Source organism: Cyprinus carpio, chromosome A25, assembly GCF_018340385.1.
Source record: "Cyprinus carpio isolate SPL01 chromosome A25, ASM1834038v1, whole genome shotgun sequence".
NCBI lineage: Eukaryota > Metazoa > Chordata > Actinopteri > Cypriniformes > Cyprinidae > Cyprinus > Cyprinus carpio.
This window is the reverse complement of record NC_056596.1, coordinates 8,753,518-8,770,502: the sequence shown is the minus strand read 5'-3', so window position 1 is coordinate 8,770,502 and position 16,985 is coordinate 8,753,518. Positions and strand designations below refer to the sequence as shown.

General features: G+C 33.8%; 1 protein-coding gene across 4 annotated transcripts; it reads right to left on the bottom strand.

The window, feature by feature from the left end:
* Positions 1 to 2,123: 2,123 nt before the first annotated feature.
* LOC109050638 (protein C12orf4 homolog) lies at positions 2,124 to 15,534 on the bottom strand. Of its 4 annotated transcripts, none has more exons than XM_042715329.1 (14): positions 15,447 to 15,534; positions 12,950 to 13,133; positions 12,712 to 12,857; positions 10,977 to 11,158; positions 10,087 to 10,186; positions 9,878 to 9,999; positions 9,400 to 9,506; positions 8,004 to 8,201; positions 7,763 to 7,891; positions 6,730 to 6,801; positions 6,443 to 6,645; positions 4,674 to 4,731; positions 4,039 to 4,106; positions 2,124 to 3,176 (listed from the first exon to the last, which is right to left on the bottom strand). In XM_042715329.1, the coding sequence occupies exons 1-14, from the start codon at positions 15,531 to 15,533 to the stop codon at positions 3,084 to 3,086; spliced, it is 1,749 nt and encodes a 582-aa protein (XP_042571263.1). In that variant the 5' UTR covers position 15,534; the 3' UTR covers positions 2,124 to 3,083. The 4 variants fall into 4 exon arrangements, with proteins under 4 accessions (XP_042571263.1, XP_042571264.1, XP_042571267.1 ...); XM_042715330.1 differs by lacking the exon at positions 15,447 to 15,534 and adding an exon at positions 13,616 to 13,722; XM_042715333.1 differs by lacking the exon at positions 15,447 to 15,534 and adding an exon at positions 13,506 to 13,526.
* Between the last annotated feature and the right edge of the window lie 1,451 nt (positions 15,535 to 16,985).

The following is a 16,985-nucleotide window of genomic DNA, read 5'->3' as shown; positions in this document are numbered from 1 at the left end:
GCGGATGGGTTAAATCCTCTTATTGAGCTCAGGTCACCCACCAAATAAAAGAAACAAAGAGCCACCGAAAATAAATAAATAATCCCGGAATTTCGCTTTCTTCTTTTTAGGTCCGTATTTTACTTTAGGCACAGAGGCCGTTTTCATTCAAGTGCCTGAATTTGCAAGAATTTCTAATTTTAGTTATTTTTAACACAGCAATGGCTTTTCCATTACATGGATAAATATAGGCTACTAAAACGCTCATTATATAATAATAAGTAGCCTTTAGCGGAAAACCAGCAGCAGCCCGAGAGACCATCTTAAACCAGATTAGGCTCAGCAGGGTTATTATTCTAAAACAGGCTTTCTCATTGAGTATCTATCTATCTATCTATCTATTTATCTATCTATCTATCTATCTGTTTCTGTCTAAATATCTATCCGTCCAGCCATCTATCCAGAGTGCTAATTAGTATCCTAACTGATTACTTGTAATCTGGATTACATAATGAATCAGATTCCAAAAATTGCTTAGATTATATTACATTTTAAATTACTCAAAATCAGACTACAGTCACTTTTTTTTATTGATTACATATTATTCAGACAATAGCAATAAATTATCCATAATGTAGTGATTCTCCCTAATTCTTATTTTTCATCTTTTACATTTTTCCTTCACAAACGTCACTTTGGGAAACCTTGATATAATGTAACGTTTCATGCACTTCATGTTGTTAATAACACCATTCCTTTCTCTTTATATTTTTATTTCAGTATGGTAAAAGATTATCTTATTGAAATCAATGTGATAAACAAGTTAGGTCAAAAGTATTCTTTCTATATATGCCCTAGCAGCCAGCTAGAACACTGTAGTTACAAGGAAGCTACATTTAGATGAGAATAGTTTTTGTTGTGCTGTCTTCGTGTTGGTTTCTGAGAGGAATAGCTGAGACATGCAGACATACTTAACAGAACAGTCCGTGCCACTATCAGATCCCATGAGGAATGTCTAGGCCTGGCTTATATTGCTGTTCTAATGACACATCGCAGAAAGCTGTTATTAAATTGAGTGTCAGCTTCTTTTGGCGACTTAATCACCAAGAGAATAAACTTTCCAATTATTGTTTCTACCCTTTTGTGTAATGCCAACACATGTAGACAGTGTGCAGATGATAAGCTGTAATTAAAACAAACGCATCCTACACTCATCACACAAACAGGAGAGGGCAGTCAATCGGGGAGGGTGTTCAATATTCCAGCCTGGCTGAATAAACAGTGCTCTGTCAGGCACAGTTGTTGGATGGTAGGGGCTCAGATGGCTATGGCTACAGAGGTAACCAGAGGCCAGATACCGCCACTAACTGATACCAAGAATGTGAGACATTTGGTGACACATTTCCTTAGCACAAACTCAAAGTTGAGTGCCAATGACAGCGAGATTGCAGGGCCATTAGGGACTGATTGAGTTCACTTTGCAACAGACAGCAGCACAGTCTAGAACTTCTGGTGCCCTTTTGTGACCTGTGTGATCAGGTATGACATACACCATATTAAATGGATGTATTTGTACTGACAGTTATTAAAGAAACCATACAGGCCAAAAATGTAAATGTGTGTATATATATACACACACACACACACACACACACATATATATATATATATATATACATACACACAAACACACACACACACAAACAAACACATATATATTAGGGCTGTCAAATGATTAATCATGATTAATCACATCCAAAAATAAAAGTTTTTGTTTACATAATATATGTATGTGTACAGGGTATTTTTATTATGTATATATAAATACACACACATAAATTATATATTTAGAAAATATTTACATGTATATACATTTATATATTTATATTCTTATATTTTATATTATATATAAATATATTTAATATATAAACATAACATATTCTTCTTAAATATATACATGCATGTGTGTGTATTTATATATACATAATAAATATACACAGTATACACACATATATTATGTAAACAAAACTTTTTTGGATGTGATTAATCGTGATTAATCATTTGACAGCCCTAATATATATATATAAAATATGAGGCAGCTGACTCATTTTTATCAATTCATTATCAAAGAGGAAAATTCAGAGTTAATTTGATAAAGTGTACTGTATTTAAAAAACATTTTGCAATGAAGATGTATTTAGCATGTCAGTAGTATCGGACAAGAGGCTAATATAGATGCAAATCCTTTAACCCTCAGATTATCCCTACTTTGCTACTTTGTGTGCTAATATCCTCGTTAGGAGCAATCCAAAAAAAACACTTAACAGACAGTAGTTAATATGCAGATTTTCTTTGTAAAGGCTTTAAAAAAATAAATAATACAAAACTGGAAATAATTTTCCTAATAGCCTGATCAATGTTACATATTTTAAGAAGCCTATTTAAAAAAATACAAATTAGGTAAACAGGTTAGATTTCCAATAAACACAAAAACAGATGATAGGGTTTTCAAATGCCCCACTTTCCGAAGATTACACAGTTCAAATATAACTGCACACATGCCAGGGGTTACAACTGGCACCTAATACACAAACACATGGTAAATCACTTAGAATGCTTGGAAGGTTGGGTTCACTTGACATTTGGAATCAGCAGCTTTGGTTACCTTACACTACATGTAAATGCTACCGAATACAGTGCCATCTGGTGTTTGTGGAGCGAAACGATGACACAAGGGCCAAAGGTGGTTGACTGCAATGCAGCACAAACACACAGCTTCTCTTGGCATTACCTGTTTCCCATGCAGCATTAGGTAAACAGCACTCACAGTATGACAAGAGCTAAAACTCTGAACACTTCCTTCTCATATTTAATGCGAAGGAATGTACAAATCTGTGAATTCCAGTGAAAATTTATGACTGAAATAATCAGGACATGGTGCTAAGCCTCCTGTGACAGGCTTGTGTTGATGATCACATGACAGTGCATATCAAAACAGCTTACGGTTTGTACTTCTCTGAAAATTAAGAACCTAACGTGACAAGATGTCTACCATATTGCCAGCTGAGGTGTAACACAAGGGCTGATCCGTTTGTGTGGCTTGTTTAGCGTTTTGATGTTAGTGTGAGGGTCGAGGAAACTCTGAAGATCTGAGGCAGCATGTTGCTCAGCTGGTAGAACATCTCCTCTGAGATACTCTGATGATAAAAGAAAATCAGAAAGACAGATTGATGCCACATTCTTAAACTGCTAAACAATTTCACTGTTAGTAAATAAAACAAATCAAGCAATATACACTATCATTCATATTAGTATGATATTTGCATTAAATTGATCAAAACTGACAGTAAAGACTTTTACATTGTCAAACAAAATTATTTCTAACTTTCTATTCATGGAAGAGTCCTGACTAAATAAATCACTGTTTCTACTAAAATATTAAGCAACACAACTGTTTTCAACATACATAATAATAATACATGTTTTTTTAAGCACCAAATTAGTATATTAAATTAAATTAAATTAAATTTATGCATTTAGCAGACGCTTTTATCCAAAGCGACTTACAGTGCATTCAGGCTATCCATTTTTACCTATCATGTGTTCCCGGGGAATCGAACCCCCAATCTTGCGCTTTGTAACGCAATGCTCTACCACTGCTGTAAATTCAGCTTTGTCATCACAGGAATCACTTCACATTTTGAAAAATATTAAAATAGAAAATGGTCATTTTAAACTGCAATGATATTTCCACAATATTACTGTATCCAATACTTTTTAACAGTTGTGTAAATATACAGTACACAGTGTATTTAGTGTGTGCAACATCTAGACGAGTTTAAGGGAGTTATTTTAAAAGGTGCTAAAGAGTAAAACAAGCAGCTGTGAATGTGAAGAGTCCCCTGAGCCTATAAGCATGTGTCAAACGATGGACACTATTGTTTGAGAATACAGACAGTGTTATTATATCATGCCAGTAAATAAACATTGAAATTCTTCAATAGTCACTTATTAGATTAAAAAAGACATTGTTGTACTGTCAGTGAGGCCAAAAAGTACCTGGGGAACAAGGAACTGGACAGTCCGTGAGATTCCTCCATCCCAGGAGGCCATTTCCATCATAAAACCTGGAAAAGCCAAAGAAGACTTAAACTCTTGTGTTCGTGTTGAGATGATGGAGAAAATGACCTATTTGAAATGGTAGGCACATAAATATGAACAATGATGGACAAAACTGACTGATTAAACTACTCATATTGACCTAAAAAATAAATAATTTAGTTTAATTTTCAACTCTCCATTTTCTTATTTATTTTCCTTTATTCTTTAGAGAGATGAACTTGGAAAGTTACTTTTAGAATTATTTTCCAAATTATTTGTAAATGATAATATTCTATAAAACAGTATAAAAATAGATAATGTATAGTATATTTAAAACTATAATAAAGATATTTATTACTATGGGGAAAATATTCACATTAAGGCTTTTACATGACTAGCCAACCAGGATGGTAATCTTTTTAACAACAAATATTTTACAACCAAGTATTAGAACTGTTATGTTCCTAAAATAGAATCCACTGCATTTAAAACCAGCATTAAGGACAAAAATAAGCAGAATATAAACAACATTTAAAATACTGATATAACATATTGATAATCAGTGATGTTTTGTGAGCTCTTTGCTTGCCCACCTTTCACACACTTGAAGACCAGCTCAGCTCGTTTCAAGCACCAAGGAATAGTCATCTCCTGTACAGATGAAGAAGGGAGAGAAAAACAGTCAGTGACTGAGATAATATTTAACCATGTGGATAACCAGGATTCAAACACACCAAACTACTCCTTGTAGAGAAACATTTACACAAAGTGAAGAACTACAACTTCTCATCCAGGACTATTCAGATCTCCAATAAATTTCACATTGCTCTTTAATACGACATAATACTTACATAAAAAATGAATTCATTTACTCCTAATAAAGCCTTACGTTTAACATTTCCTGTCTAATTAAACACCACAGATCAATATGATCATTTATGTGTTACAGATACATATAAATACAGTACTCAAAGCAATCTTGCCATTTTCTACAGACATTTGATGATAAACATTACAGATGTCCACAGTAACAATTATTTTACAGACATACGTCCTAAAACGAATCTGGACTGAATAGAGCTTAAGACCTTGGCTTAAAACCATCCTTGGCCTTTGGCTGGGAAAACACAGTTCCTGTTCAGATGAAAAACAGTTCCTGCACACTGAACATTCCTCAACATCGGCCTGTGGTCAGAGAGGCTGTGATTGAGGCTTTCATTTACCCAGAACTGGTCAGTCCAGACGGCCTGATCCAAAATAGACCATTTCTAAATTAGACGACAGAGTTTTGAGGTTGAGCATCCAACTCAAAAAAGACAAATTAATCTGGTTTGAACCTAAAGTTAAAGAGTTCCGTTTAATCAGGACACAAAATATTGGTTATCATCCACTATTTCTTTATATGTCAAATGCTGGTTATATACCGGCCGATATTACATATTTAATGCATATACTCTTTTACTGTTTGAAAAAAAAAAAAATTAAATGAACTTTGCTGTCATGTTACACTCACATAAATTATTTAAAATCACCTATAATTTAATAACACTGTTACATTTCAAAATGAAAATCCATTTTTACTCAGTTATAATGTTGTAATGTCTAAATTTACTCTAGCATATAAAAAGATTCTTTCTTTCTTTCTTTCTTTTATTTTAATAACCACAAAGTAGTATAGAATTGTTTCTAAAATATATCAAGCCTTTTTTATTTGCCACACATCAATGCAAGCCAGATCAGATTTTTGGCTTGTTGATAATTTACAGTCATTAAGTGTGCACAAAGATGCAATGTTTTCAAGGATTACAGAATTGCACACTGAATAATAGAAACACAGATCACAAGTGAATAAAATGCCTTTAGCTTATTGAGGGCAAATAAATCAGATGATATGTAGCGTGACACAGGTGGTTAAGCTGGAACTGGAATGTTGTGTTTGGCTGATTGTTTGGCTGTTCTAGAACTAAATGCCAATGTAAACGCCAAATCCTCAACAATTCCCACAAAAAACAAAAACAGAAAAACATTTAAATGATGTTAGTTGGCAGAAGAAAACTCTGGAACACCCTTAGAATGTAAATTGTTGTAGATTCCAGTAACAGAAAGTTGAGGCTCGGTTGCGTTTTTGAAAAACCCTAAGATATTGGCAATGTCCTCAACTACCATTTTTACACATCAGAATTGTGTGTAACTATTCAAAAGCTCAGAATGTGGACACTTTCAGGAATTTATTAAACCTCGAAACAATCCCATTATTTCCTTCACAGATTTAAAATAAATTTCAATGTTAACAAAAGTCACTGTTTGTAAATGTATACTGTAAAAATGTTTCTGTAGTGAATGATCATGCATCTACTCTTACCTCTGACATGTCATGCACCAGCAGCAGTGGGATGGTGATGGTGGTGATGTCATGGGTGCAGCAGACCTTCAGGATGTTCCTCAGGCCCATGATGGCTGGGTCCCGGGCTGTGATGTTTCCCGAACGCACATTATCATCCACACAGAGGTGGAACACAATATGAACCTCAGACAGGTTTGAATGGCGTGTGATGTAGAATTCACCTGAAGAGAAGGAGAGCACAGCATCCTCCAGTGTTACGACTAATCAAACAGAGCACTAAAAGCATGAGACAATGTTTTAATTACCTGGGAGGATATTGGAGGAATTTCTGTCTATGATCTTATTTTTGTCTTCACTTCCTCCATTTCTTGGCATTTCTATAAAACAAATTCATGAAGTGTATTAGTGTAATATTTTCAAATATTTTCACAATGAAGAACTTAAACAATATATAAAAATAATGCATGAATACATTTACAACTTAATTTACAATTTAAATGATATATAGTTTTTATTGTCATTCCAGTAATTTAATTAATTAAGGAGGAAAATGTGCTTAATTGTCATATTCAAAAAAGGCAGAAGGCATTTTCTACAAAGAAAAAAAAAAAAGAATTTAATTAATGATTTAAAAATTTTAAATCTTAAAAAAAACCTTAAACTTTAGTAATAAGAAAATCAGGCTTCTGTCAATTAGGCTGGGAGGATGTGCTTAAAATTAAACTGAAAATATAAAAATATAGCAATTTAATATTTTTTTTTTTTTTTTTTTTACATCTTATCAGTCTTAAAATATGCTTATTTTATGCAAAACAAAATGGATTTCATATAATTTCCTTTTGATTTTTGTGTCAAATGTGACCTGAACATATTTATCGCTAAATAAAACTTTTTTTTTTAAATCACTAAAGCCAGATGTATTTGAACAAAAATACAGTAAAAACAGTAATAATGTTAATATATAATGTGATATATATATAATTTGAATCTCAGTGGTTCATTTCACCATAAATCACTTAAAAAAAAAAAAACTCTAAGAGATAATATTATGGTAATATGTGTTCTCTTTCAATCCAAGTTATGTAACAGTGTTCATTAGATATATAACAGTTATTACAAATACTTAACAAAATGCAAAACTACATGAGAGCATTCCATTTTCTGGAAAAACGTTTGTGCATCGTGAAAAAATGTGTATCGCATTTCATTGTAGCTAGTCCCTGTTGCATGAAACTGGACACTTCCTCGCGGTAGGACTGAAGTCGGATATGTGATGCTGAAATGCAGAGGTGCTGGTTTTGGACGGACACAAACACACACAGTTGTTGTGTCACTCACCGGGCTGCTCTCTCTGCTTGCTGCTGTGCTGAGCTCGTGCATACAGCACCACCTGCTGGATGATGTCCAGCTGCTCATCCACTCTGGGGAAGTGGAAGTCTGTACACTCCCGAGACACTGTTGCAAAGTCTGATGTCATAGGAACAATTTGAAATGTTGTTTACGTTAGTTGCCAAATCCTTTAGATTCTGACTTTGACTTCTGATCGTTGCAACAAAACACTACAAATTAGGTATGATACCTCTCTTGATGCCACTGTACGAGTTAACTCTGTTGTCGACCAGCAGCACCAGGCCGCAAAGCGATGTGGAGTACAGAGAGAGCGCGGTCTGCAGTCGCCGTAACTTCACCCCGCTGCTGCTGTGACGACGGTGCTTACAAAAATCCAGAACATCAGATCGCATCAGACGTAGATTGTGCATGGTCTTCAACTGAGCCCCTAAAAGTATATCAAACTGTTATATCTATTTGTATGCTTTATAATTTGTTTATTTAAAAAAGATGTATAGTTTGATATAATTACATATTCAATATACACTACCTATATACACTAGGTTTGTTTTCTGTTTTTGATAGAGGCCTCTTATGCTTCATGCACACCAAGGCTACCTTTTATTTGATAAAAATGTAGTAAAATTGTAAAATATTATAGTTTGACTGAACTGTTTCCTATTTGAATACATTTAAAATGCAATTTATTCCTGTGATGACAGAGATGACTATTCAGCAGTCATTCTAATATGACTTTAATATCATTCTAATCTGCTGATCTGCTGCTCTAGAAATATTTCTTACTATTATCAATTATGAAAACAGCTGCTTTATATTTTTGTGGAAACCACAATACAATTTCTCCTTTGATGAGCAGAAAGCTGAAACTAGCAGCATTTGTTTGAAATAAAAATAATAAATGTCTTTAATGCCAATTTGGATCAATTTAAAGTGTCCTTGCTAAATACAAGTTTTCATTTCTAAAAAAAAAAATTCCCCTGACCCCAGACTTCTATACAGTACTGTATACTAGTCAATATTGGACTTTTTTTTTGTGTATTTCCTTTATTTTTACATTGTCATCACGCACTTAGTAAAACCTTTTAGTCAATATGTATTTACACTGATAGTTTAATAATACTTTTAAATGCAATCTTTAGCAAATCTTAAAATGATTGTCCATTTCTTATATTGTCCATTATAATATTGTGATGCCTAAATGCATGTATTTAAAATTACTGATTTAAGTTAAAAAAAAATATTTAGCTAAAATAATATGAATATTTCTATCTCTATTTTAATTATGTTATTGCACAGAATTTTTAAATCTGTGCATCCTTAACAAATTTATGTAGAGTGATCCCAAAAATATTTGGACCCTTTAGCCACTACTAAAAATGTATGAATGTCATTGTATGAATGTCATAATAAACTATCATACATTGCTATCAAACAAAAAAAGAGAGAGATAAAATGCATTTGGACAATTTCTGGTTGTCAAACATATGTGGAACATGTCCACTACATGTGAACAAAACTTGAGAGACAGATTGGAAGTGGGCGCAAATTACTGCGGCAGTGTATTGTATGCAGGTATTTTTATGCATCGTTTAGTAGCAGCCAGTGTTTCCAAGGAAACACCATACCTAAGTGGATGGTGAAGCTCTCCTCCAGCTGTCGCTGCTCCTCGAAGAGCCGGGCCCCCGCTTCCCCTGCCTCCCCCAGCTGACCCGGCTGCACCTTGATCTCCTCGCTGAAACACAAATAACAGGCTCAATTTCTGAAGTTCTCCGGCGTCCATCAATCACGATGATAAATACAGCTGTTTTGCTGTTGGCTCAAGTGTAACACTATTCACTCATGTGCTAGACAGTGTCAATGTGTCAAAGCAGGGATGTCGTAAAATCTAATCAGAACTGAAACTGCATCTAATGTGGTGGCAAGAACATTCACATTTGAATGAAACTGAATGTAATCTCTAAGACAGAATTTCTTGAGTGATAACATGAGGAATATCTTACTTTCTGCTCCTCTGTGTCCGATTCCCAATACTATTCACTTCCCAGGACAAACATTGATCAACTCTATTCCATCAGCATCTTTAAAGCTTTCTCTTTCACTCACTTTATTGTACTGTTGTTGGGGTTCTGTAGGTCCCGGTGGAGCTTCATCACCCACTCCTGATACTCTTGTTTCTGGATACCTGTGACTTGTTTCAGTTCACTGGCCCACTTGTTCTCCAGCACCTTCCCATCACAAAAATACCAAAAAGAAGAGTCAGGAGTCATTCTGAATAAATGTTAGTTTCAATCTGACTGTCAGATTGGTCTTACTTGCTGGGCATCAAAGTGTTGGGCAGCAACAGTATTCACATCCTGGTCACACAAGGTCTTTCCGAGCTCCTGCATGACTTTGTCCATCTCAACAGCTTGTCTGTAAAGACAAATTGAACTATTACATATACACTTATAGTAGGAGTCAAAAGTTTGGACATTTTGGGCATGTTTCTCATGAAGAAGCTTAAATGTAAGATAATTCAGATTTATTTAACATTCTCTGTCACTGCATAATTCCTATATTTTCATTTGTGTTTTTGATGACAAATAAAATCTATAATCTTTAATAATAGGATATAATAATTTAATAATTAATTAAGAAAAAAAGTTAAGAAAAAGGTCAGGCTGCACAACTGTTTTTTAACATTGATGAAGAAATGTTTACCAAGAAATTAATTAGAAATATAAGCATATAAGAATAATTTCTGAAGGATCATGTGACACTGAAGACTGGATTTATGGCTGATGCAATTCAGCTTTGCGTCACAGGAATAAATTACATAAAAAAATAAAAAAAAAAATTGAAACAGAAAACAGATATTTTTAGATTTTACTAATATTTCACAATATTACTGTATTTCTGATCAAATAAATGCAGCCATAGTACACATATGAAACTATAACAAAAAAAAAAAAAAAAAAAGTAGTATAAATGTCAATTTTTTTTTTGTTTAAAAAATCAATAAAAATAATTTTCAATTAAACAATTTTTTTTTTTGTGCACAGATAAAAGAACGCCTTTGCAATAATTTGCAATTAAACAAAAGGTCTTATTTTTGACCTTTTGCTAATTACTCAGTATGGTATTATTCTGAATTTATGTTGGGAGCTCATTATCCAAATTGCACTCCCTGGCATTCCATCTCATAACAACCTCCCACACAAACCTCTCCTGAAGTTTCTTGAGCTCCATGTCTCTCTCGCTGATGAGCTCAGAGACACTGACAAAGTAACTGTGCTCCAGGTTGAGAAGAGTCTCTGAGGCCGGGGAGTGGATCAGTTCATGATAGACACTCGCAAAGTCCTCGTCCCAGCTGGGTTCTTCAGGACAGGCGTGTTCCAGTGTAGTCTACACACAGAAATTATGCAAAAGAGAGATTTACCAGAGATGCACAAGAGCAACTGACTAGCTGAGTACTCATTCTGCACCAGCTAGTCGACTTCCTTTCAATGTTTTTGTTTATTGTTATTTTTAAATCTTGATGTTTTTATTAATAATTTTCTTTGTAAATAAAAGCATAGGTTGCACACTTACTTTAATACTTTCTGATTAACTTTTGCCCTCACACTCTGATTACACAGAACATCCTGGAAGCTTAATTACTGCTCTAAATATAAACATAAAAATCTTTTTACGCAAACAACCAGGTGGTCGTTAAAAGGCCATTTGATGAACTTGAAATAGATCGGAGAGCATCCATGTGTATTTGTGTATGGCTGCTGTAAAATGTTAATGGTTATTCTGTGTGCATAGATGTGAGCCAAAAGCGCTTCATAGGAAAGGGAGGGGCAGATCCTGCTTCTTTTTATAAGTTCGCTGGAGCGAGTGGAAGCAGAATTTAAACTGCAATACTTTGAAGTGCTAATGCAGATGGTCAGGTTGACCTTAAATGTGGAATTAGGTCAGATATTCAGTTTCAAAGCAATTTCTTGCGTGGGCAGAGTCAGAGTGATTAATTGGTATAAAAGACTATTCATATTTAGTAATAGTATCAATATAATGGCACTGAGAACAAAATCTGAACTGACTTGAGCTAAATAATGACAATTGCCTTCTGTAGAGCTGCCTATAGAGGAATTAAACTAATTTCATAATTGCTAAGCATTGACAGTTCCTGAACTCAACTGAAACAACACTGAACTAAACTGAGCTGACTAAAATTACTTCATTATCTTCTGTAGAGCTGCTTTGCAGCTTAAATTCAATTTGTTTCATAAGTATAATTATTATGAATGCTGTCTAGGTAGGGTAGCTCTCTAGTTGTTGAGACGCAGGCATAGTTCTGCAGAGATGCATTGGTATAGATGCAAGTCTGACATAAATAACTCCAAACCATTGTGATGTTATGTAGCCAGCAATTCTCGTTAAGTATAATTTCTACAACATTAACACTGTTATTTTCCTGCTTTATTAATATGAAGCTGCTTCGGAACTATTATTGTATAAAGCACTATGTAAGTAAATGTGACTTGACTATTGACATACTAAATAAAAATTCATTTAGAATTAAAAACTGAAGTGTGGAATTTCTTCAAATTGTAAAATAAATTTCTAAATGTTAATGTACAGAGAAAACCAGAAGTATGACATTAGTAGGTTGTTTTCCCCCGAAAAGTCTGAACTCAACAGCAAATAATATAAAACAGTTTTTATAAGAGATTACACATGAAAATAATTAATTATTATATATTGTTTATCACATTATATTGCATTGTTTTATATAATACGTAGTATACAATTAAATATTTAAAAATTTACATTTTTAATTTAAAAAATATTTTAATTTAAAGAAAAAAAGGATGAACCTTAAAAATTGCTAATGTATATAAAAACGGTGATGTCTAAGAGGAATGCAATGATACAAAATAACTGAACCATTTAAACTGAGACCGTGCTCTCACCTCAGAATAGGCCTTGGCCCATGAATTTGTAACTTTGTTGATGTCGACCTCTCCGTTAGTGAGTCTCTGCAGGGCTGCTTCTGCCTCCCGGTCATAATCCACTAATGTTTCCCTCTCTATGAAACTAACCAGTCTGTTTTTCAAGTCTAAAATCAATGCAGAAAAGTAAGAGAATGTACAGTAACACCGAGGGTCGAATCTGATCATATACATGTTCGAATAAATGTTAATACATTACCATTTTCTACAAAACAGGGGATTTTATGAAGCAGCATGATCCGCCCATGAAGATCACTGACATGTTCATTAAAAGGGAACTGAAGTGGTACTTTGAGAACACAGTGGTTTTCTCCTGCCTTAAACTCAAACACAAACTCCTTTTCGATTGTATTGGTTTTCCCTTTGTTTTTCCTCATCTTCACCTGTATATAGAAGACAGACATAAAAAATAATGGATTTATATAATAGACAATGATTATGCATTATTATTATGAATGCTGTCTAGGTAGGGTACGTTAGCTCCCTAGATGCAGAGATGCATTGGTATAGATGCACGCCTGACATAAATAACTCCAAACCATTGTGATGTTATGTAGCCAGCAATTCTCGTTAGACAAATACTGAAAATATGGACGTAAATATCCGTTCATAAATATAAACACACCATTAAAAATACAAAAACAACAATAAACTAACCAAAAAAACAAATGCTATTCAACAACTCTCACATCATCACGTGAATGAACTGAGTGCTAGGAAAAGAGCTCGTGCTAGACGACGAAACCACAACATACTGTCTGAAATATATTTGAAAATCTGGTGTAGCAGAACTATACGGCTATTATTCGTGCATTTTCTAGTAAACTGTCCAATATTATTTGCTTGCGAGACACTTCCTACTTACCGCCACTTGTTTTACTCCGCGAGCTGTCAGCTGATCCGCTAGTGTAAGATTAGTAACAGCAGATTCCATACGATATTAGAAGCGTGTATTGTTTTTAGCTCGCCCGTAATTTAATTCTTAAATTATTTTCGCAATAATTAGTATGCAATAATTCAGACCAACATACAGGCCAAAAGTTAGCTAAATTTTATTTGTTGAAAGTGCTTCGTCCAACACAAAATACTGAAGAAAGCAACAGAATCTTTTCATTTGTGCCATAAGCATATTATGCGTAGTATCTTTGGTGCAACAGTGTAAATATCTTAACATAGGTTTGTTATTTTAATTTGATGTTGCTCATTCTTCGTATACTCCAATTAATCCTCTCCTCCTCATTCCTAAAAAATGTAGGCCTATCCTCTGATGAAATATGTTAATTACTGCACATTAATCACACACAAAAAAAATTATTTTTGCATATGCAGCTGTTCATTTTTACCTAAATACAAGCAAGCACAGTGCTGTGTGTGTCCACTGCATGTAAGAATTTAAACTAACATGTTTATCAGATAAAATACTATTATAATTAATAATGTAGGCTATAATTAGGTTATATGATCATTGGTCAAGTTTTTTTTTAAAGATCATTCTCAACATGCATTATAAACTTTATTTCCCCACAAATGACCAATATCATTAATATGTTCAATAAGTGTGCAAACAATGAAAAAGAAAAGAGAGAGAGATTTATATATATATATATATATATATATATATATATATATATATATATATATATATATATATATATATATATATTGTTCTCATTTGTAAGTCGCTTTGGATAAAATCGTCTGCTAAATTACTAATTATTAATTTAATTTGTATAATTTAATTTTTTTAAATGTAATATATATTGTTCAATATGTTTATGGATGTTTCTAAATGTTAAAATCTAGGTTATTTGTATAATAGCAGTTGTGGACCTATATTGTCCATACAAATCCCTTTCGTGCTGCTGCAATATTTAATATTAATAGTTGAGTATTTTGTGTCAAAGCATCATTTATAATCTCATTACTTATTTAATGGATATTTTATGGTAAAACAATATAAATCATAGGCCAACGCGTCGTACAAATCGTCAAAAGGTTTTTTTTTAATTATAATTTTTTTATTTAACTTTAATTGACTGTGCCTTTAAATAAACAGTTTAATAATTCCAGAAATATTCAGGCGTTGTAAAGTTGCCGCCATGGTTACGTCGACCACCACAACACGATGAAACACGTGCAGAAGTGGATGGGTTTTCGTACATCCTGTTAAATGAGAGCAAGTGATCTGATCATGGACAAAAAGTAAGTAGAAACAGCATTCTTCCACCTTTCGTTTCCTTTTTTTTTGTATTTGCATAAAGTTGTGCAAGTTATACAGTCTGTAAAGGCTTATGATATCGGCAAACATATTTTAAAGCTTAGGTTGCTATATAAAGAGTGTGTAGAAAATTTTGTAGAAAAATAATGTATAGGCTATACGAATAAATATGATTTTAACCAGCTGGGGTCACTAGACGCTTGCAGTATAGCCTCCAGCACTAACTGCCGGTGAATATATTTAGTTAAACAATTTATATTCATATTCATGTTTATAATTAAAATGTATAGAACCTATACAAATACATATTTATTATGAATTTTCAAAACTTAACTTTTAATTCAATGTGTTATTGCTGTTTCTTTGTAATTATGTAAATGTAAAGCAATTTCTGTGTAAAAAAAAATAATAATAAAAAAAATATTTCAGAGTAAATCCTACACCGTTTTTTTAAAATATATGTATTTTTTTTACTTACAGCATTTCCTAAAGCATAGATATGTTTTGCTTCGAACAGAAAAGCTGTGAGGAAGAAACTGGAGACACTCATGAAGGAGAAGAACATTAGCCTTCCTTTGGTGAAAAAGGTAGATGCACTTTAATGCACTGTCCAGAAGGATGAGTCATAACTTCATGCAGCACATGTGCACATCAGTAAACCTCTGCTCCTGTTGGCTTAAAGAAAAGAAGAAAATAAATCTGAAACTTTATTCAGTGTTAAAATAAGGTCTACTACCCAAGCTTACATGCATTGAACACTGACTCATCCGAAGCATGAGTTTGGGGCTAGACTATCTGTTTGTTGGATCAATGGCAAATGGAGAATAGTTTTAATGGTACCCATAGCCATTTTTTCATTTTTTTTGAGCACAGCTCTTTCTCAGTGACTTTTTTTTTTACCAGTCCAGTATCCTGGAGCTTTGGCAGATACCACAACTCTGATGCAAACCCATAAAGCACTTACAACCTGATGTTATGAAATGTGGGTATCTCAGCATTTCTGCTGACACACTACAACTCCTTCTTCATCTGTTTCGAAAATACTGCCATTTATTCGTTTTGTAGATGACATGTTGGTGAGATTTGTCCTCAGATCATTGTGCTGTACTGTACATGTAAAACAGGAACACTGGTTGCATTCTGCTTAATGGCTGACCTGTTCTGTTGTAGAGAGAATAACGTCCTCCTGTTTTCAGATTCAGCAATCCGCCTGCTCAGCGCTGCATGTTTTTTGAAGAGGTAGTTTATCATAAAATGACAATTCTGTTATAATTTACAAAATTTAGTTTGTTGTCATTTTGAAGCTTGACAGTCTCTGGTCACCATTCACTTCCATATGCAAAAAGAGCACCATGAACATGCTGCTAAACAACTCCTTTTGTGAAAAAATAAAGTTAAACAGGTTTGGAATGACATGAGGGTGAATAAACAATGATATAATTTTAAATTTGAAAGATCTATTCCTTTAATGTAAAATACACTACAGACTCTCAGAACTTGAACTGTGAAATCTACGACTTTTTGAAGATGTTCTCATCTTGAGTCACTGTTTCTTTCTTTGCTTGTGGACTAGATGCTGTGTGAGAGGAATCAGGCAATGAATTGCTTGAGATTAGTCATGGATTTCGTGTTAGACTGATGATGTGATAATGTGCGTATTTGCTTTCAGTCTGAACAAGATCCTCACAGTGCATCACTTTAATACATCAGTTGGCGGAAAAACTGGAACATTTGTTTTCTGAAGGAGCTCATTTCAATCAGAGTGAGAGGTAGTGAAGACCTTGAGGCAACTGAGTTTCTAAGAGAGAGCCCACTTCTGCTCTACAAGTTACGCTGCCATGGAAACAGCTGCCGCTTTGGAACGGTGGACTGGTGCTGGTTTCAATTCTTTTATGGAGGTGTTGTGTTCCTAACATTCCTTTGACTGCAAGAGAGATTCACTGAATGTGGCACATCTGAACTTGGTGCTGAGCTATCATTAGCTCTAGTTTGTGTGAGGAACATACCGTCCATCTGT

Coding starts and splice junctions, on each gene's coding strand:
- LOC109050638 (XM_042715329.1), bottom strand. CDS start 15,533: ATGTTCTTCTCCTTCATGAGTGTCTCCAGTTTCTTCCTCACAGCTTTT. Junction 9,507..9,877: donor CCCAACAACAGTACAATAAA/GTGAGTGAAAGA, acceptor TTTGTGTTTCAG/CGAGGAGATCAAGGTGCAGC. Junction 4,107..4,673: donor GGTCTTCAAGTGTGTGAAAG/GTGGGCAAGCAA, acceptor TGGCTTTTCCAG/GTTTTATGATGGAAATGGCC.